This window comes from Branchiostoma lanceolatum, chromosome 14, assembly GCF_035083965.1.
Source record: "Branchiostoma lanceolatum isolate klBraLanc5 chromosome 14, klBraLanc5.hap2, whole genome shotgun sequence".
Taxonomy (NCBI): domain Eukaryota; kingdom Metazoa; phylum Chordata; class Leptocardii; order Amphioxiformes; family Branchiostomatidae; genus Branchiostoma; species Branchiostoma lanceolatum.
The window spans coordinates 13,670,739-13,691,817 of NC_089735.1; the positions used below are offsets into that span (position 1 = coordinate 13,670,739).

The 21,079-nt window shown below is 42.4% G+C and overlaps 1 protein-coding gene across 3 annotated transcripts; it reads left to right on the forward strand.

Annotated features, from left to right (window-relative positions):
• The first annotated feature begins 1,230 nt into the window (after positions 1 to 1,230).
• On the forward strand, positions 1,231 to 19,152 carry LOC136448219 (nuclear receptor coactivator 4-like). 3 transcript variants are annotated; one of them, XM_066447482.1, is made up of 9 exons: positions 1,231 to 1,308; positions 7,292 to 7,425; positions 8,130 to 8,270; positions 9,431 to 9,546; positions 12,332 to 12,477; positions 12,601 to 12,719; positions 13,821 to 15,811; positions 16,898 to 16,991; positions 18,014 to 19,152. In XM_066447482.1, exons 2-9 carry the CDS (start codon positions 7,309 to 7,311, stop codon positions 18,014 to 18,016), a joined length of 2,727 nt encoding a protein of 908 aa, XP_066303579.1. In that variant the 5' UTR covers positions 1,231 to 1,308; positions 7,292 to 7,308; the 3' UTR covers positions 18,017 to 19,152. The 3 variants fall into 3 exon arrangements, with proteins under 3 accessions (XP_066303579.1, XP_066303582.1, XP_066303581.1); XM_066447485.1 differs by having other exon boundaries at positions 18,017 to 19,152; XM_066447484.1 differs by lacking the exon at positions 1,231 to 1,308 and adding an exon at positions 6,684 to 6,754.
• Positions 19,153 to 21,079: the final 1,927 nt, after the last annotated feature.

The window sequence follows — 21,079 nt, forward strand, 5'->3', positions numbered from 1 at the left end:
CTTTGTTTGCATACACATATTAAAATTACGACTTTCAGATTTAACCATCCAACATGGCCGACAAGCAATGCCTACATGACAGTCACGTGAGTGCAGATAGCCAATACATAGGTACATAGATCCTTATTATCAGCAATGGCCTTTGCTGCATGTCAGACGAGCTTAAGAAAACACATGCTCTGCAAGTTTATGTTGGTTAACAATAGCACGAGGATTGTAGTTTGTATGTGTGCTAGACATAACTTCGGTTTATTGGTTTATTGCGATACCCTTTAGTCGAATTACGACTAATCCTCCAGGGTTCAACACACAAAAAAAGTATACAAACACAGACATATATACAGTTCAAGATTGAAAGGACATATATACATAATCATAACATATACAGATTGCTAACATAACTTACGAATAATCGGTGACAAAGATTGATGGCTCGGTATACGTAGAGAAAGGTTTGCTTTTGACTGTTAGTTTTTGGTTTAGCTATATTAGGTAGTTTGAAACTGTGCCTTGTATGTGTGCTAAACTATTATACCTGTACCTTGTATGTGTGCTAGACTATTATAACTGTACCTTGTAATTGTATGTGTGCTAGACTATGATGACTGTACCTTGTATGTGTGCTAGACTATGATAACTATACCTTGTATGTGTCCTAGACGGATAACTACCTTGTATGTGTCCTAGACGCATAACTGTGCACACGATAACTCGATAATGTCTGGATAGATGCTCTCAACGGAGGTTAGCTGAAGCAATGAAACTGGGGACTGGAGACACACTCTCTCTCTCTCTCTCTCTCTCTCTCTCTCTCTCTCTCTCTCTCTCTCTCTCTCTCTCTCTCTCTCTCTCTCTCTCCCTCTCTCGTCAGTTAGCGCGGTAAACCTGCAAAACGCAGTGAAGATAGAATTTTCTAACGTTACCCTCCAAAACCCGCCGAAAATCTACTGAAATCTTTTAGCAAATCTAGCGTATCTAGTTGGCACACCCTGCCACGATCACCTTGAGGGTAACACCTTTTCTTTTGTCGATTCCTGGAACCTTTTTGTGTCACTTCCGGCTTTCTAAATGTCTTTCTTTCTAACCTTTTATTCTAAAAGAAACACGATATGCTGTTGTCCCGGTGAATCCAAACATTTCCCGCGCTCTCGTGACGTCTGGGTTTTAAACTGTGACGTCAGTACATAACTAACCAATGAGAGCCCGAGTAGGTGCTAATTTATTCGACCCAACAGCAGGCAACGCGAGAGGTTCTACTGATCAAAATTTCTGTAATCCGAGGGCAGTTACATCACGAAAATCAGCCAGGTAAGGCACCATTTGGTATCTTAACACCATTTCGTGATATTTTATGGCATGGTAAGCCTGTAGGGTACCTATAACCTGAATATTTTGAGGGTTAAACACGTCTGACCGACACAGCAGCGAGTTTTCTAGTAGGTTTCTGCCCCGACCGCGAACACTTCCTCAAGGTTACGCCTGGTTTCCGTCGGAAATATGTCACGATTTCTCATACATTTAGCCTTCCTGTGTATACCATTAAAATAGGATATTAGTAGCGGATTTATTTATGTTGGGAATTACAATAATTCTGCCCAAATAGTCAACTGTAGGGTGTTTGAATACGTGAAGACTTGTGGCTACGTGCAGCGATCTACCGGCAAAATGGCGGACGAGGAGCTTAGTTTTTTTCTTTTCCTTGTACTAAAAATGGCAAAAATGTTGTATTTGTATCATGTTTTATACATTCCGGTCAATTAAGATTGTTGTTTTGATGAAATCTTACAAATAGATGGTACACCAGGAGCAATTGTGTTACCATAAACGATTTTATGTACACCCCCATATGTTATTTTCGGACAGTCCCTCCTCTGGCCATTCTTTCCTGGGTCACGCTGACCGCTTGACCACGCAGGCCACTCGTGACCGCAGCGTCCTAATAATTTAGAGGATTAGTCTACGATTTTAACCTCCTTGGATATACACAACCAAATGAGGGTAACTAACCAGAAAACGATTTTTTCAGGCTTAATAATAATAATAATAATGACTGTTCTTGGTCAAATCGATATATCTATGTGCTGAGATTACAATTTGACCAAATCAGTGTACATCTTTGCCCAATCCTGTTTGTTTCTAGCTCTTTTTCGGAGGTATTTCAGTACGTGGGTTTCCGTTCTAATGTTCATTTTCATGTACAGTTTACAGTCATCTATGAGGCTGCTTAGGAGCCCCTCGCGGGGCCTCCCTTGTCTCGGTGTAAGTTTTTTACTGAATGCAATGTTTAGCACTTTCTGTGGCGGAGAGTCTTCTGGCGTACGGAGAATGTGACCAAAGAGAAACCATCTGCGACGGTGGACTTCGTTTTGTAGTGGTGATGTTCTACACTTGTTGTACAGCTTGACGTTGCTGATGCAGTTGGGGTAGATGTGACCTGTTAGACGTCTCAGTTGTTTCCGATGCCATGAGTCAATCTTATACGCAAGCTGCTCGGTGAGTCCCCTTCAGGCTTAGCAAAGTTGTATAAGGAGGACATAAATGAAGTATTATGTATTCGATCAGTTTAGAAACTCGAAACTAATTTATGCAAGGAGGTTATATAACCTCCCTGATTTATGGAAAAATATCAAGGACTCTGGTTAATAGGGAGACCTCCGTGCAAATGCAGTACTGTAAATGCAGAAATGTTCGCGGTGGTTTTATGTTCGCGGTGGTTTTATGTTCGCGGTTCACGGTGAGCTTTTAACCAGGGGAAACATTTTTGGCCACCTTAGATGATGACTGTAGCGCTACTATTCTTTCAAACTCGAACTCAAAACCACCGCGAACACCCCATTTTCTCCCTACTGCGAAATAAAAACCACACGAACTTAAATGCATTTACACTACAGATCTCATACTAACCTAGCCTGAGTGCCAGCCTTTTTAGCTTCCGTCCGCTACCCTAGCTCCGCTGCGCTACCCAACGAAGCTCCGCTGCGCTACCCAACGAAGCTCCGCTGCCGGCCAGGAGCGGAGCTTGGGTAGCGTACGGAAGCTAAATAGGCTGGTACTCAGGCTAATACTAACCCCCATATGACCCCGTCCTGGGAAAGGGGGGGGGGGGTGATTGGCCCCAGGCTAGGGTGGGCAGGCCTGAAGAATGGCCTGGAATGTGTCAACTGTGGGAGACACCACAACCAGGCCAGACAGGGAGTTCCACTGGGGCATTGTACAGGGGGAAAAAATTAATACTAGTAGTAGGTGTCATTTCGGTAGCCTGGTTTCAATCAAGCCTCTTGTAACCGCTTTCCGCCCTGTAACCGCTTGCCACCTAGGAGGGGACAGAACCCCCCGGACTGCTGGAGTTTGTCTTAGACCCCGCTCACACTAATTTTTTTCAATTGCGATTGAAGTACAATCGCGATTGAATCGATCGGATCGCGATTTATTTTTTCAGTGTGAACGCTCCTGATTGCGATTGGATCGATCGCGATTGTTTTGTATCCACCTTCGGAGTTAGTTCAATCCAATCCTATCAAATTTTGAGTGTGAACGCAACTACGATTCATTCCATTGAGATCGGCGGGGATTTTGGCTGATCCCGGCGGTAGGAGGTCATGCATCCAGGTACGTGGGGCCATAGTTCGCATCGCGCGGTAAAACAAACCCAAGCCACACACGTCAGATCGCTCTCTTACAACAACAACAACTTTTCATCGTCAAGAATGCCCAAGAAGAAGGATAAAACTCCGTCAGCAACTTCAGCTGGTGGCAGGTGGCGCGATGAGGAGACCAGGGTCCTCATCGCAATCTGGGGGAGAGAGGAGGTGCAGGCCAAAATGGGGAAATGTCACAAAAAGAGGGACATTTACCAGATGATTGCCGATGGCATGGCGGAGCACGGGTTTGAACGGACCCACCAGCAATCACGATCGGATCACGGCGTACTTTAATCCACTTGGCGAAAAACACTGTGAACGCAAAAGTTTCTTTGCATTCAATCGCGATCGGATCAAACAATCGCGATTGTACTTCAAAGTTCAATCGCGATTGAAAGAAATGAGTGTGAACGGGGTCTTATACAGACTATCATTTCGGTTGTTGATCAGCTGAAACTTAAACTGGTGGCTCCCCTGGGTGCGCTCCTGGGCTGGTTATATTATCAGTTAAGTCAGACTGAGAGCACATCTGACAAGAGATGCCCCATTTGAGAGTCAGACGGATAAACATCACAGCTTGCTTATGAATAAAGCTGACAATGTTTTTAAATCTCCATAAGTGCATATTTTTATTTTCCTTGTTGCTGGATGCAATGTTTTGAATGAATACACTGAGGATGCTTCAACTTTGCTTATGAGGATTAATTTTTGCATCGTGCATGCACAGTTCATATTCAAATAGATGCATTGTCTTGTGACCACATGTGTCAGTATGTTCTGGAGTGGTCTGTGGACACAAATGTGAACATAGCGACGTTGTGCCCTTTTCTGTAACAGGTCATTGACCTGTTACGCCACAGCAAAATATCTAACACCACAGTTCAACATTGTAGCAAAAACTTTGCAAAGCTATATTTTGATAAAGTAAATGCTTTTTTGGAACATTAGTTCATACATTTCTTTTAGTTTTATCCCTAGATTATGTATGTTCATACCAGTATGGAACCAAGTAATTCAGTAAAACTTTAAAAAAAAAACATTGTGTAATGCCAAACAATGATACATAATGTAGCACAGTCTCAAAGTCCAAACTACTGTGTATTGTTTACTGGTCAAAGTTCATTTGAGAAAGCCTACGCTGCAAAAAGCAAAGCAAAGAAAGGTCAAGCCAGTCTTTTTTGAGTCACGTGTACACAAAACTGTTTGATGAAGCCTACCTTGTATGAAAAGTAGTCTCTACCAGACTAACCGCGCCGGCTATAGGGAGAACATTTGCCGGGGGACTTTGGCCATCGAGGACAGATTGAACCCTATATCCGTAGCAGACTCCTTTCATACAATTGACTCTATTTGGCCAATTTCTACTATTTTCCCAGCGACCCGCAGAGGCTGTTAGAGCCTACATGAAAAGGGGAAGGTATCCAAATTGCAACATGTAAAAACCATAAGCAAATCTTTATGGTGAATGGAGGATTTTTGCCGAAACTTTATTTTGTATACCATGAAGCATCCCTTGATCAAGATCACAAAATATAGCTCACCGGGGATTTTTTCCCCTTCTTTTATCAAAAAAAGAAGAAGTTTTTAACAATTCAATATGGACTGTTATTGTGTATTGATATTATCTACTTAATTAATTAGAGCAACAAAGAGAATTCATTCCCTCATATCTTTCATCTCTCATCCCCTCGACTTACCAAGGCAACAGAACAGATTTAGATTTAGATCTGCCCCAGGTTCTTTATTGTATCCTAAGCCAGACTCTTGGTTAGTCATTGACTTGTATGTCATGTTTGATAGTAGCAGCCCCTGTACTGCCTTGTGACAACATTACAATGCCCCAAATTTTTCACCTTATTTAATCTAGGCTGGTAACCACTCTCAATGGGCTGAATTAGCCATGTTTTCCCAGCCCAAGTCCTACTATTAAAAGCCGGTGTCACAATTCATGCGAGCGTCAGCCAAATTTGTAGATCGCCCGTAGCTCGCCGAATTTCAAAATCGCCCGAGCGTCGACCATATTTTCCAATGAAAATCTTAGGTGATGTCTGTCGAACACTAAAATCTAAAAATCCCCCCATGATCATGAGATGGTACCATCTCTTGGACATGGATGAAGTCATTATTGACTACCTGGTAAAAGGCCAATATTTGGATCAACGTTTATTTCTAAAAATCACCCAAAGCAGCCGTAATCGACAGGACGTTGGCCTACTTCGGCCGAAAATGCAAATTTGAATCTCGCCAACACGTCGGCCGAGCTGAAAATTTCTTACATGTATTTGTGATGGAGGCTTAAGCAACAGCCTTCTTCTGACATGCTTTCCTGACAGCCTATCTTTCCAACCGCCCCTTTTGATTACTCCTGGCTAATTGAAACCAATCCCATAAGAATTCCCTGGCTTATGCTAATGAACTGGGCTGGCGGGCAACACTCCCAGGTCTCAGGAGGATGGTACATTTGTATGGTTACCGGGCTACATTTCACAGGCCTCGAAATTCATTTTGGATATGGGTGCACTGGTACACCCAACACAAAAAATTAGGTGCACAGAAAGAATTTTGGGTGCACCACATAGAATAAAGTTGAATTTCAACAAAACATAATTACAAAGTTTGACTTCTATCTGTGATTCTATAGCTAACCTTAAAACTTCAAACAAGAGATACACCAAATAAAGTACATGTACAACAAAAGGTTGTATTACTTTTTCTGATACTTACATTTCAAGAATATTCTGTATACTTAGTGTACAATAGTACCCTTATCCTATACTAGGCTATAGCCTACAAAAATATCTATGTGCACTGGTGCACCCACAGTCAAAAATCAGGTGCACAGCTCCAATTTTGGGTGCACAAAGGTGCACATGCACCCACTATTTGGAGCCCTGTTTCATCATGCACACCTGTTGCACCTGTACACGTGCCTGAGGGACCACAGGCTCATTGCAATTGGCTGTAGTGTACTTATCTAAAATGTCAAGGAACCTTCTCACGTGAGCAGTCCATATATAGGACAGGTAAACTATAGCCTATAGGTCAGTTTGCAGTGTGTACCTGTGCCAGCACATAAGAAGTACCGTCTAGCAATTTCCCCAACAGAAGCCAAGGTGGTATCATTGTTTTCCCATTTGTTGAGAAGGTTTGAGGCATTGTTGTAGTTCTTTGTAAGATATGAATGTTGATTTAATCATTTCTTGATGGTGGTAACAGTCAGCTGTAGGCTGTTTTCACAGTATGGAAAAAGTCTTTTCTATTTGTTTTGTACATACTCCATACGTTTGTACCAAGCAGGGCTGTCTCCAGCTTTACATTGTCTTGTGTGCCACTTTTTGTTTGGGAGCCCATGGTGTTAATTTTCGTTGTTAAATCTGTTATCTAAAGCTTATGAAAAAACATTTTCTTCAATTTAGTATCATAAAGCTCGGATTTTTTAGACAGATGTGGTTGAATTTTTGTCCGTCCCAGCAAATTTGGACGTATACAAGCCACACAGCTCTAGTCTGGAGTCATTGTTTAACCTACTTTACCACCTTTGCATCATCTCATGTTGTACCCAACACCTGCCTTCAAAGTTGTAGTCAGAAGATTTTTATGACAAAACACCATGGCTGTTGCTAAAACATTGTGGAATGTTATTTGCACAGGGTCTGTAGCAGAGACAATGGCAGCACATCACTGGGAGTTACTGGGGGAGCTTCGCCGCAAGATCACGGATCTGGAGAACGCCATCTCACGCATCAACGCGGTCAAAAGGAACCTGCAAGCGAACTCTGCGGAGGTGGGTGGTCGGCTGAACGTAGTCAAACTGATCAAAATTAACATATACCTGTCATTTTAAAGGCATCCAGAGCATTTTATGAGGCTTGAATCTTTAATACAAAAACTCAAATTTCTTGTCATTCCTACACATAGTAAGTTTCAATGACGCTATACCATTACATATCCGACATTAAAGGAGCAAAGATACGATGTCGTTGTGTGGTGAGAACTGATAGAAAATCCAAGCCCTAATAGACTGATCCTGACTGCCCATCACAATTAGCAGGTCGACCAATGAGAGAGCGACTGCATGTCCATCAAATATTTACATTTTTTTATGTTTTGACGGAGGTGGGCGGGGCCATGGTATCAGCCTATTTACACAAGGGGGGTGAAGCTAAAAGATCACCATGTAGCTTATTTTTGTGCCACTTTTGAACACTTTTGATAAGAAATCCACACACAAATGCGGTAAACAGTGGCATTAAATGTCAATTTCATAAAGATTACAGCAACAAGAATATTTCCTGTTTTCAAGCCTCATAAAATGCTCTTGGTGCCTTTAACTGTCTTTCAAAGTTTTCAATTTGATTTTTAAGATCATTTTGATACCTTTACATGTATTTCATTCAAACAAACAAAAGGTGAACCATCTTTGCAACTGAAACAGGTAAACTATATCCAGAGAAATTTATGTAAAATGTTTGTCTGTTTTCCTCCCAGGTGAAGTCGCAGGTGCATGCTGCTATTAGTCGGCAGCTGGAGGCCCTGCGCAGCCGCGAGGTGTGGCTGCTGAACCAGGTGGAGACTCTCCAGCACGCTAAGGAGGACATCTTACACGGACAGCAGACTCAGCTCAGCGAGGTAAGCAACTTCAGCAGTCAGTGGATGTTTAGTTTTCTTTTGTCATATCATTTTGTTGCTTCTCGGAATAGCCTGTCCTGTTTTTCCCATTTTGAAAAAAAATTTGGTCACTATTCCCATTCACAAATTTTAACTCCCAAATTTACTATCTGTTCAGTTGTAAAACTCAATAGCCACTAAAATAGATTCTAAAGGCTTGCGCATGCCTAAAAAGTGAGGTCACATTGATCATAAGTTGTAATTTTTCATTTATTAAAACTATTTCTCAATTAATCCATATATTACATGGAAAAAGGTAATTTTGTTACTAAAATTATAGTACTAGATCAAAGAAAGGGGTGCATTGCATCAAAACAAGCCATACAAAGCCGAAACTTGAATAATCCTCTTATACTTTATGTTATGTAAGCCCTTACAATGTATCTTCACCCCAGACTATTTGCAAAAAAATTATTTTTATTTTTTTTTCGCCGTCGCTCTAATTTTTTTCTGAAAAAATCCGAGAAGCAACAAATTAAATTGGTGTGGCCAAAGTATAGTTTCCACGACTGCAGATACAGAAACCCGTGGATGATGATGATAGTTCAAATAACATGTTGGAGAAGTAGTTTTATGGAGAGTTGATTAAATTGGATGATGTTAAGAAACAATTTTGATTCTTGGTTTGGTATTCCACAATGGTAACATTCAATGTAACAAATCAACATACACAGCAGAGGACTGCACAGAAATACAAATAACTACGATTTTACCTGCACTAGCCTACATTAGTTAGTTAAAATCCTCCCACACCATAAGGTGTACAAGGCAGTGCCCATCCCCGTTTCGTAGCCCTGGGCCACACTTTTGTGCAATCACTGCAGCATAGGGCTAGTCCACTGGTGTGTTTAACTTCCATACTGTTTCATAAGTATGTACCATTTTTATAAAGTCTTTGGTATGATTCAATGCGCCTCTTGTCCAGAGATGTCCTACCTGGGAGTTGAACTCGGGCCTTCAGATTCCAAGTAATCAGAACCAGATGTGGTGAGTAACAGAAGCGCAGACCACTACACCACAGGGACACCCCCCACTAGCCTACATATGTAGATGTTATTTTGCACCCTCTGTTATGAAATAAAGCCCGGAAAGAACCTAGCGAGAATCTTGTATTCCTGCAGGCCCTTGGCGAGGCTCGGCACTGTGCTGACCATGTGGAGGGGTGTCTGCGTGGCGACCAAGAAGAGAACTGTGATTCAGCCTGCATCGAGAGGGTCCTCGCTGACAATCTCAACAAGTAAGGCAGCTATTTGTTCAACTAGAACCATATAGCATCCGTGAATAGTTTCATCAGGTTGGCAAGTCACTGAATAAAAAGACTCTTTTTAAACAACCAAGAGATTTATTCCACCGACGTTTCGGTGACCATCTGTCACCCTCTTCAAGGCAATTCTGACTGGTTCACATAGTAATGTAGCACAGGTGTTGCTGCTTATACATAATGAGATGCATTCCCAAACGCAAAATATTTACACGTTGATGAAAGTTAGACATCCAGGTAGTAAGAAACGCCAAAAATAATTACTCAAGCAACTGGATAAAATTTTGAAACAGACGTTTCAGACAGCATCCACTGTCTTTTGTCAGTGACTAACGATAGGACTGAGAACACCAGGTTTTATACCAAAACTCTGAATAGGTATGTTAATGAGGTTAAGACAATTTAGGATGTCTTGAAGTAGTCTTTAAAAGAAGATTAATTCAAGACAAAGTTTTGTGCCAATAGTTCAATTAGCTACTGTTGATTTTAGTACAGTAACTAAATGTCAACAAAAGTACAAACATCCAAAAGACAGGCCTGAAAAAGACATCAAAGCCAATGTCATCTACAAACTGAAATGTGAGGAACCGAACTGCAATAACATGTACATTGGGGAGACAAGTCGACCACTAAAAGAAAGGTACAAGGAACATTGCAGAAAGAGCGCTAACCGCTACTCCTCTGCCATTTTCCACCATCTAAAACACAACCAGGGACACTCTTTCAATCTCGAATCCACAGACATCCTAGATCCTGAAGAACGCTGGTTCGATCGGGGAATTAGAGAAGCAATATATGAGAGGATGTACAACCCGGCCCTCAGCAGGAAAGGGGGTCTACGCGTTGAACTTTCAGGCACTTGGGATAATGTACTGCGTACCACCCACCACCCGCGGACGAACAACATTTAGTTACTGTACTAAAATCAACAGTAGCTAATTGAACTATTGGCACAAAACTTTGTCTTGAATTAATCTTCTTTTAAAGACTACTTCAAGACATCCTTAATTGTCTTAACCTCATTAACATAGTATATACCTATTCAGAGTTTTGGTATATGTGGTGTTCTCAGTCCTATCGTTAGTCACTGACGAAAGACAGTGGATGCTGTCTGAAACGTCTGACTGTTTCAAAATTTTATCCAGTTGCTTGAGTAATTATTTTTGGCGCAAAATATTTACATATGTACAATCACAGGAGATGATGTCACTATGCGGTCCCAAACGTACAGAAGTGTAACACATTACACAACTATCGATCAAAAAACAATGCAACGATTATTATCTATTTCTTAAGGATGCAGTCCCAAACGTGACTGAGTCTACATGTATATCCCCCCTCATCACGGTTCATGACTGGAGTGGATTTCCTGATCCATACAGCCTCCTTCATCCAACGTGTTAGTCTGTTGTCTTCTCTGTCTATCACCTTGGCCCCATCCCAGTCTATTGCACAGTTGTTTCTCATGATGTGGTCTGTCACTGCTGATTTGTTTAAGTTCTCTTCCTTCTCAGCTTCCATTTTAGAACCATAGCATTTGTACAAAGAAAGAGGGCAGACTCCAACAAGATGTCATGAATATTTCTATCATGTCTTCAAGTTCGTACAGTAAAAATGCTTTCTCCTATGCAGAGACTTGCCTGGGGCCTACACAGTACTGTAAATACATTTAAGTTTGTGTGGTTTTTATTTCGCGCTAAGGCGTAAATGGAGTGTTCGCGGTGGTTTTAAGTTTGCGGCAGCGCTATAGTCACATACTGCTACAGTATTGGACAAAATGTTTGCGGTGAAACGGTCGCCGCTAAAGCATCAAACATAAAACCACTGCGAACATTTCTGCATACACAATATTCCTTTAGGGAGGCTCTGCTAAACCAGGCTGAGGTTTGCGGACGTGGTCTCTAACCAGCTGTCAGCCAGGCAGCTGGTTAGAGGCCACGCCCACAAAAATGGAAACCTCCCCAAGGTATATTCTATAGACTGCAAGCAAAGCTCTCCATAGGAGAATGCATTTTTACTGTTACAGTTGTAGTAACAGTCATGAGGTCTTGTAGAAGTCTACCCTCTTTCCTTGAACTAGACTATCTGTTGATACAGGCCAATGTGTGGTGCTTCCTTTTCTGAATATTCTTTCAAAGGTCCAGATCAGAAGAATTGTTCAAAATAGAAACTAAGTTGTAAGGTCACATTCATGAGTTTTTTCGGCCCATAGGCTTACATGTTATAATACATGTTTTACATGGGCGCGTTCGTAATGAAGGCATAGAAAATGCACCAATGTTATTCATTTTATATTGAGAACATTTACCCTAGATCATGTAAAAATTGCCAACAGTTTCACTACACTACATCTCTTTTTATAGCAATTACAAACTGCACTTAGCTACACACCCAAAAAGGCACTTTCCAGCTGAAGAGCGCACGGCCGCATCACCGACAATGTCGGGCTGTGCATGTCTGACCTCGCGCTCGGCTGCCGAACCTCACCTGTTAATTCCTTCAGTTACAAACAAGCTTTCATCAGTTTGATGCTTTAGATCAGTCTGGCTGGCTAAAAGGAAATATCCCACCGATATAGACACACGTCTATATGCAGCCGTTCATTTTTTGGGGTATGGATTCTTTTAGGGCACCCACTTGGAGAAATACAGGAATGAGACTGTAACTGTTGACGCTATGTGAAGGAGAGCATAGGACTCCACATGCACTTATTTGTTGTTTCTGTAAGTTTTCTGTAAGTCTCTATCTGCCCTTTTCTTAGGATGAAGGAATTGAACACGGAGCCTGAGGAGACCTCCTGCGTAGAATTCTCTGCAGACACGAGCTCCCTGCGTGAGTCCATTCACCGCTTTGGTCGCGTGGACTGTAAGAACCCACGAGCCGAGGACCTGGTCTTCAGTACTGCAGGTGAGCAAAAATTATTTCACAGAGATCTTTTTTTTCTTTCTACAATCCCAGGAATTTTTCTGCAAACAGAATGTTGTGGCTGGGTATCCTGAGCCGTGTTAATGGTGAGTTTGTACCCCGCAGGTCTGAAGGCGGCCAGTCTGCCCTCCCCGTTTGAAGAGTACGGTGACCAGGAGCACCACGTGTTGTACAAGACTGTGGAGGACGCACGTCGGCAGCAGGGCCAGGAGGTGGTGCACCAGGTAGGCTGGGGGAGACTGGTTAGAGGTAGTGCTGCGTACCTAAACCCCGGACCTGATCCGGACTGGACCTAACGTTTAGGTTCAAGTCCAAAAAAACCTAAACGTCTGGAAACCAGTCCGGACTTGAAACAAAAAATCTCTTGAAACAAAAAATTCTTGCTTATACTCTCCTTTTGTCTTAAGCCATCATAAACCTTCCTTAGATCGTGAGATTTGCAATGAAAAAATATGAAAACATTGCTGTTTTTGTGTTAATAAGTTATGTAACTGAACTTTTGTGTTTAGTACTGACTGAATATAATTTTGCATACATAGTTTTTAAATAACAAGTAAAATTGCATATACTTTTACTTGAAACAGGAATAGAATATTTTAGCACACATATGCAATGGGTTCAGGTCCAGACATCTAACTCCGGACCTGAACCTAAACCTCTGGATCTGAATCCGGTCCTGAACCTGAACACAGGTTTAGGTACACAGCACTAGTTACATTTGTAGAGGACCAGCAGGTTGGGAGTTTAAAAAAATCAGATTACCCTTGTAACCTTCTGCATCTATTCCAGGGCTGTCCCCCCTGTTTTTGCATGTTAGGAAAAAAATGTTACCCCTTTTGTCCAAAAAATCTGAACTTCATGACATTCATGAAAAAAAGTTTTCTCCCGGGCTTAAAATGACAGATTTGAGAATGAAAATTAACATCATGGGCTCCGAAACACGAGAGGGATGGAAAAAAGTCTAAAGTTGGAGACAGCCCTGATCTATTCATAAGACATTTATCCAATCATTTATTTGTTAATATTCAAGTGTTGTCGCAACAGTTTGTAGAAGACTGATCGCAAAGTCAGTCCAAGGGAACCTTTTTCTACAACCATGACAAAAATCTACAAATGATTGTAAGCCAACATAAAATCAATGTACAAAATTAGAATGGAATGGCTTAAATTAAAAAAAAAAAAGAATTCAATAAATGCATGATATTTATTTCGAGTGGCATGTAGGTTCTGCCAGCTGAATTGTTAAATCAGAACGCTCATAATGTATAACACATGATAAGATTGCTACACACGAAATGTAAAACATGTTTTCTGTATGTTCCAAGGCGCCACTCCCAGACCTTAGGAAGGAAGACTGGCTGGCACGAGGACCAATCACGACGCAGCCACAGAGGAGCAGCGAGCAGGACGGCCCTTCTTTCCGCCCCAGGTTCGGCTCCCTCGGGAAAGTCAACATCTCCACCGCGCCGATGTGCATCCAGGATTGGCTGCTGCAGATTCGCCACGAGGACGGGAACGGGAGCACCGCCATGGAAGAAGACGGCGACTTCGTCATGCTGGACGGGAAGATCTCGTGCTCGCAGTCTGCGCCGTCCGAGGCACAGGAGTCCATCGAGATGATTGGTACGTCCGACATCCTGGAGCCGTCCGACTGGCTGGCGAGAGACGACAAAACTTCGGACAAGCCTTACACCGAGTTTCCTTACTTTGAAGACATCAAGAAGATGAAGGATTGGATCTTGAAGTACGAGCAGGGAGTCAAGTCCTCCAGCTGCTTCTGTGCTCCGGAGGCCTCCGATGGCGCCGTGGAGATCGAGAACCTGGGCCAGCTGTGCTGCATGAAGGGGCCCATCCACAAGTACTTCCACGACATCCCGTCCGCCAAGGAGGCCTGGCTGATGAAGAACGCTCCTCGGGACGTCCAGTCCCTCTGCCGTGCCAACGAGGTGTGCTCGTCCTTCAGCGACTGCGTTTGCGACCAGAACTGCCAACAGCAGGCGCCCGAGCACGTCCACCAGTATTTCAAGCTTGCTTCCAGCAAGGTCACCGACTGGCTACTGAAGCCCAAGAACCCCTCCCTACAGAAGGAGTTGGATGAATCGCCCATCTTCACCTACTTCCGCACTGTGATGTCCGACCCTGACTATTGGCTCGCTGCAGGAACGCAGAAAGCTGCCGCCGAACCCCCAAAGCCGTCTCCGTTTGACGATGCCTTCTCTGCTATCACGGCCCAACCCTGTGGCTACTGGCTGGCCCACCGTGGGGAGTCCAAGATGAACAAGGATGAGTGCCCATGTCACCTTACTTCGGAGGGATTCTCCTTTAAGGATGAAGGCACAAAGTATTGGCTGCACCCCGTGGAGGGAAAGGAAGAAGATTCAACTCCCACTCCCAGCCCGCTCTTCGCCTGTGTTATTGGTGGCTTCAAACAGATTCAGTCCCAGCCAAAGAGTACTTGGCTTGCAAGGGAATGTCGTCCTGAACCATCTGGCAAGCCGCAGGGCAAAGCCAAAGGGGCAGATGCAGTACAGTTTGTCCTGGATGGTTTGCAGCAGCTGCTGATTCAGCCGAAAGAGGCCTGGCTCGCACGCCCAGCTAAAGAGGAAGGTGGTACCAGTGCAATCAGTAACGAGGGATGGCTGCACAGGGGAGGGGAAGAACGCCAGCTTGCAAACACTGCTGTGAAAGCAACAGAAGAAGAGCTCGGGTATGATCCTGACAATGCAGCAGTCCAGATGGCATTGGGGGGCCTGGAGCAGTTTATGACCCTCGGCAAGGAGGCATGGTTAGCAGCCAAACCAGCAGTAAAAAAAGACGAGGCCATGACAACAGATACAGACAACGCTACTGAAGAAGAACTCGGCTATAACCCAAACAATCCAGCGGTACAGACCGTCCTCGGAGGTCTCAAGCAGTTCGAAGCACTCGGGAAAGAGGCGTGGCTGGAAAAGGGGAGGGCCACTCCGCCGACTGAGACCAAGAAAGCCAGCCGCTTGACCAAGGTGGACAAACTCATGAAGGACGTGGAGGAAAAGGTGCAAGACGACAACGACCCTGAGAATGAGATGGTGAAGGTCGTTCTGCGGGGTTTCGAGCGTATTCACGCCAAGAGGAAGGAGGAATGGTTGGACAGAGGTGACCGGGAGGCGAGCAAGAAGAACAAAGCCGGGCCATCAGACACGACTTCTAACAAGTCTCCCTGGCTGCTGCACCAGAAGGATGAGGGGAGCGTCCAGTCAAACAGCGACGCAGTGAAGTTTGTCCTGGGAGGAGTCAGTCAGATCCACAACATGGACAACAGAAGCTGGCTGGACAGGTGAGAACTTTGTGTACAATATAGACCACTTCCTATACTTACTTGATACTTGATTAGGTCTCGTCACTTGGTGAATCGCCTGCGTCAGGATGAGTAGTACGTCTTCTGCGTCTCGCTGCAATTCTTCTCCAGTTCGCTCTGTCCCGGGCCATCCCCTTTATGTCTGTAAGCGTTAGGTTGGTATTCCCAACAGCCTGTCTTATGTCATCAAGTATACTGTCAAGCCAGGTTCTTCTCGGTCTGCCTCTTGACCTTTTCCTGTGGTTTGGGTTCCAATCTAGCAAAAATCTATGAAAAATGTAAACTGATGAAAACCCAGGGTTTATCTGTAGGAGAGGTTGGCTTGTGAGGAAAACTTGTGTGACATTCTTTGCAAAGCTGCTGATAGTTTGCAAGAACGTTGATAGCTGAAAAATCAAGTTTTCAAAAAAGCTAACTTGCTTCCATGTCTTATACTTCATTTTCAGACAAACTGTATTTCAGGTATACTGATGTTTTGGGCATAGGAGTTAATCAAAGGCATCCAGAGTATTTTATGAGGCTTGAAACTTGGATAAGAAACTCCAATTTCTAGTCATTCCTACACATAGTAAGTTTCAATAACACTATACCATTACATAATTATCAACATTAAAGGAGCAAAGATACGATGTCGTTGTATGGTGAGAACTGACAGAAAATCCAAGCCCTAAAAGACTGATCCTGACTGTCTATCACAATCAGTGGTTCGACCAATGAGAGAGTGACTGCATGTCCGTCAAATATTTGCATTTTTATGTTTAATTTTGTATTTCTACACTTTGATGGAGGTGGGCGGGGCTATGGTATCAGTCTATTAACACTAGGTGGGTGAAACTAAAAGATCACCATGTAGCTTATTTTTTGTGCCGCTTTTGAGCACTTTTGGTTAGAAATATGGTAAACAATGGCATTAAATGTGAATTTCATAAAGATTACAGCAACTAGAATATTTCCAGTTTTCAAGCCTCATAAAATGCTCTGGCTGCCTTTAAAGGATTATTTCTGTTCAGTATTTAGTTTGCAGCAAAGCACACATAGTAACCCTGTATATTTCCCTATCCCCAGGAGTGGAGAAGCCCAGCAGCCGGTTGTGAAGAACACGTGGATGTGGAGGCGTGACCAAGACCTGGCCCAATGGCTCGCCAAACCTGCCAGCAAGGTGAGGAGTGTTACAAACTGCACCATGCCACATCATGGCTTGAATGCACATTCACTTTTGTGCACCCAAAGTTGGAGCTGTGCACCTAATTTTGCATCTAAATTAGTGCACCTAAATTTGAGTGTCAGACAACTTGTCTGTAATTTGAAGTTCAGATTTATACTCTGAAGAGAGGCAGAAAGGTTTGGCTGACATTCTTTTTAATTTTATGTTATGTATCCCAAAATTTTTCTGTGCACCTAAATTTTTAGGTTAACCAGGTGCATGCACCTTTTCTAAAAATTAAAATTTGGCAACCAGTTGAGCTACCAAATAAACCACTTTCATCTTGTTAAAGGCACCCTAAGCAATTTCAGGGGGTAAAACTGGAAGTATTCTGGACAAGGAAATCTATATGAAATTGACATTTACTTCCCCATATAAGTACATTTGCATCATTATTTTATACTTTTGGGCGTTTGAAAAGAGCGCAGAAACAAGCCGTAAATGGAGTATTTTTTTTATTGGTACCACCAAATAATCAGCCCAGAATCCAGCCGTAACCGTTTTCTGTCAACAATTTTCGGTAATTTCCGGCTGTGGGACGTCACAATGTCCGAGCACATTGAGCCATGACAACGTGATTAATTCTTCGGAAGTGTTCAGGACTTATCTGTCAGAATCGCGTATGTTCGGAACTAATGGCTGGCCTCCAAGTGCTCAGATTTTCAATGAGTTGCTCCATGATGGTCGATATGCAACGAGATAGTGTTATTTAAACTTACTTTGGATATAGAAATCACTAAAGAATTAATTTTGAAAATACAACTTTCAACGCCCTAATACTGCTTAGGTTGCCTTTAAACATTGATAAATGCTGCCATTTGCAGTTAATCTTTTCAGTTTGTTAAGAAGTCCACCACATTCTGGTTTCCTGTGCACTGTGCAGACAATTTTCGTTTCAATATGAAGCTTTGTTTCTTGTATTACGGCATATCAACTCTGTTCCTGTTGTAAGACAATGTTGTGTTTCCTTTTCACAGTAGTGAGTATCCTGCTGGAACTACCAAGACAACCGATGGTCATGCCACGGAACCCCACCACGCCACAACATCATCTGTAATTTACTCTCATCATATCTCTATGGCAACCATAGTTGTCCACATCTACTGTCACCGTGGTAACAAGTTACCATGGATACCAGTCCGGATGTGAAACACTTCAACGCTCATTCTCATTTAAATGTGCACATTTTGTAATCTCCGTTACGGTTAGAAGTAAGACGTTCCTGACATTAAGATATGCAACATATAAGGTACGCAACTGCCGTTTTTAAAAGCTAGAAAAGTTTTAAGTCGTCATAAAAACTACAGTTTGACATCTTATATGTGGCATGTCCTAATGCCAGGAACGTCTTATTTCAATCGGTAACGGAGATTACAAAATGTGTACATTTAAATGAGAACGTGCGCTAAAAGATGCCTTGCTGCTTGCATAGAAAAATTACGGCGAAAAATTTTTTTTTGATTACTTGCTATGCAGGCCGGTGCTATCGCAGGGAATAATTTCTACACCACTGCTGTAATTGAAGACTTTGCTGCAGTAAAGATACATATTGAATAACTGAAAATTTGATCAAGTTATTTCTTGCCTTTTAAAAGATGTATTATTATATGTATTATTAAGGTGACGTGGAATGTAGTTAACCAATAACTTCTACTATCTTGATCTGCTGCTTTCTTTGCACCAATGTGTTCCTCTATATGTCATCTTTGTTATCATATGTCAAAAGACAAACTTCATGAATAGATTATTGATAATTGATATTGATATCATAGCACTTATTGCACTTATTACACAAAGCCTTCATTGGCAGAGAAAATTTGTGTTATTTGAAATGATTGTCAACATTTCTTTCCCAGATGTTTACCATATCACACTTGACTTTGAACCAATCTAAGCAGTATGAATTATTTAAAATAAGATAAAAAGGTGTCCAAGGCAAATGCCAACCAGACATGTGTAATCTTTCTTTTAAGAAATTAAAGTATTCTTAGAATATTTTACTTGTATTTCACCTGTTGACTTACTAAGATCTTTTGATTAACCTACACTATCTGCTCTTCTTTGGAATTTTAGCTTGGATGGTCAATTTGGAAAAGCAATAAATGGTGTAATGGGATTTGTGCCTTGTGTGTTTTATTTTGAGGTTGGGCCACACCAATTTTATTTCTTGGTTAACGGAATGTAAAAAAAAAATGCTAGATTGGAAAATCAACATGAAAACAGGATCTCAAAAGAAAGTTTGTACTTTGGTGCACACAGTTTCAGGGAGTGAACAGGGTCAGGTGCAATTTTTCACCCCAGCCTTCTGTTATAATGATGTCCTCATGCTAAGATTAAAAAAAAAATCTGTTAACCAAGAAATTGAATTGGTGTGGCCGTGGTGTGTGTGTGTGTGTGTGTGTGGGGGGGGGGGGGGGGTACAGTAAGTTATGGAAAAATGACTCCCCACTTTTATTTCATAATTCTTCAACACTATAGTTCGCGCAGAGGTCCAAACGGCATAATGAATTATTGGAACAATTCGAGATGTAGAGTGCATTCAGGCCCAAAAATTGTATGGATAAGATCAGCCCGAACATTGATTTTCGCCTGATTTCAACCTAAAATTAGTAATTTACACTCCACAATAGTCAATGAAAATATTAAATAATAAAAATGTCGTAAACAGTTCTATCGCAAAAACGTCCTAGATGCTGTAAACAGGCATGGAAAGTTTCTCTTTGTTACTAACTTTGATACAGGTAGATACCATTTCTCGACCAAATACAATACACACGGCCGTGTACTTAATTAATTCGGCTCCTTTCACGGTCATGTTTTAGCGCCCCCTATCTTTCAGCCCGCTAATTGCAGCATTATAAGTTTCAATCCGTTGCAAGGATAGGCTACACCAAACACTTTCTTGATTAGACCAAATCGAATTGGCATCGGAAAGGGGACACAAAGTAGTTCAGGTTCGAAATAATTTTAAATACCGATGGGGGCTAAAGTATTTTCCAAAATGAGGGGGCAATACCAAGCCTCCACCAGGCCCTCTTACGGGCGTATGAATCGTAGAATTCGGCAAAAAAAGGAATGATTGGCCGGTAGGGTCAGTCCACAGTGAAGATCACATTTCGCCCGTTTGGAGCCAGAAAGTGAAACCCTGGAGTAGTTAGTCTGGTAGAGACTAGGCAATACCAGTGATTGTCACAGGCAACACACACTTCCCTTAGTTGCACCAAGGAGTCAAATACAGCCTTGATCCTGTCATTCATTTCGACGGCCGCTTCTCGAATTCGCCGCGGTACAAGGACGCCACTGTTATTTAGCGGAATAAAGTATAACTGCAACTAAGTCGTCAACTTTGTTATGTCTATGCTGATTGGTCCTCTTGAATAGATTGACCAATCGGTGCAGACTAATGTTTGGTCTGCGGGAATATAACACTAGTATGTTTGTATCCCTGTGATAAGAGTTGATCGGCTTTTGAGTATCCAATTGATAAGTATCCAATGGATAAGTCCAATGGAATAATCATTTGATTTTTCTAATGTCTCTTCTGATTGGTTAAATCTAGAATTGCCTCTTGCCAAGTCTGTAGTGCTGGAGCATTTATTTCCTTAGCTGCTAGAGGTCGCTCCAATATTATTGTTGCGGCATTCTTTCGTAATCCGCTTGGCAAAAATAACGCCCTAGACACGCAGCGAAGAATCGGCTTTTATCGATTATAGCCTGGATTGTAACCGCTGAATTGGTTAGTTGTTACCTCATTGAAGAAGGTTCACGCCTTACGGAAGCATTGCGATTCTCTGGGTTTGTGTGATCGCAGCAATAACTCAGGATTCCATTGATGCATTTGTTTGTATTTTTGCATGTCGTCACTTCGTAGTGTGCCGATGATGCCTGCTTATTTTGTGCACCGTAGCTGTATTTTCATGATTTTTATTATCTCCATGAAAAATGGAGATATAGTTTTGGGCGTGTCTGTCTGTCTGTATGTGTTTGTGTGTGTGTGTGTGTGTGTGTGTGTGTGTGTGTGTTTGTGTTTCCGCACTACTGTA

What these genes read in the sequence shown, in the direction of transcription:
- LOC136448219 (XM_066447482.1), top strand. Translation starts at nt 7,309, where the DNA reads ATGGCAGCACATCACTGGGAGTTACTGGGGGAGCTTCGCCGCAAGATC. An exon ending in CCTGGTCTTCAGTACTGCAG is followed by an intron (nt 12,478 to 12,600) that starts GTGAGCAAAAAT and finishes TGTACCCCGCAG; the next exon opens with GTCTGAAGGCGGCCAGTCTG. An exon ending in AACAGAAGCTGGCTGGACAG is followed by an intron (nt 15,812 to 16,897) that starts GTGAGAACTTTG and finishes CCCTATCCCCAG; the next exon opens with GAGTGGAGAAGCCCAGCAGC.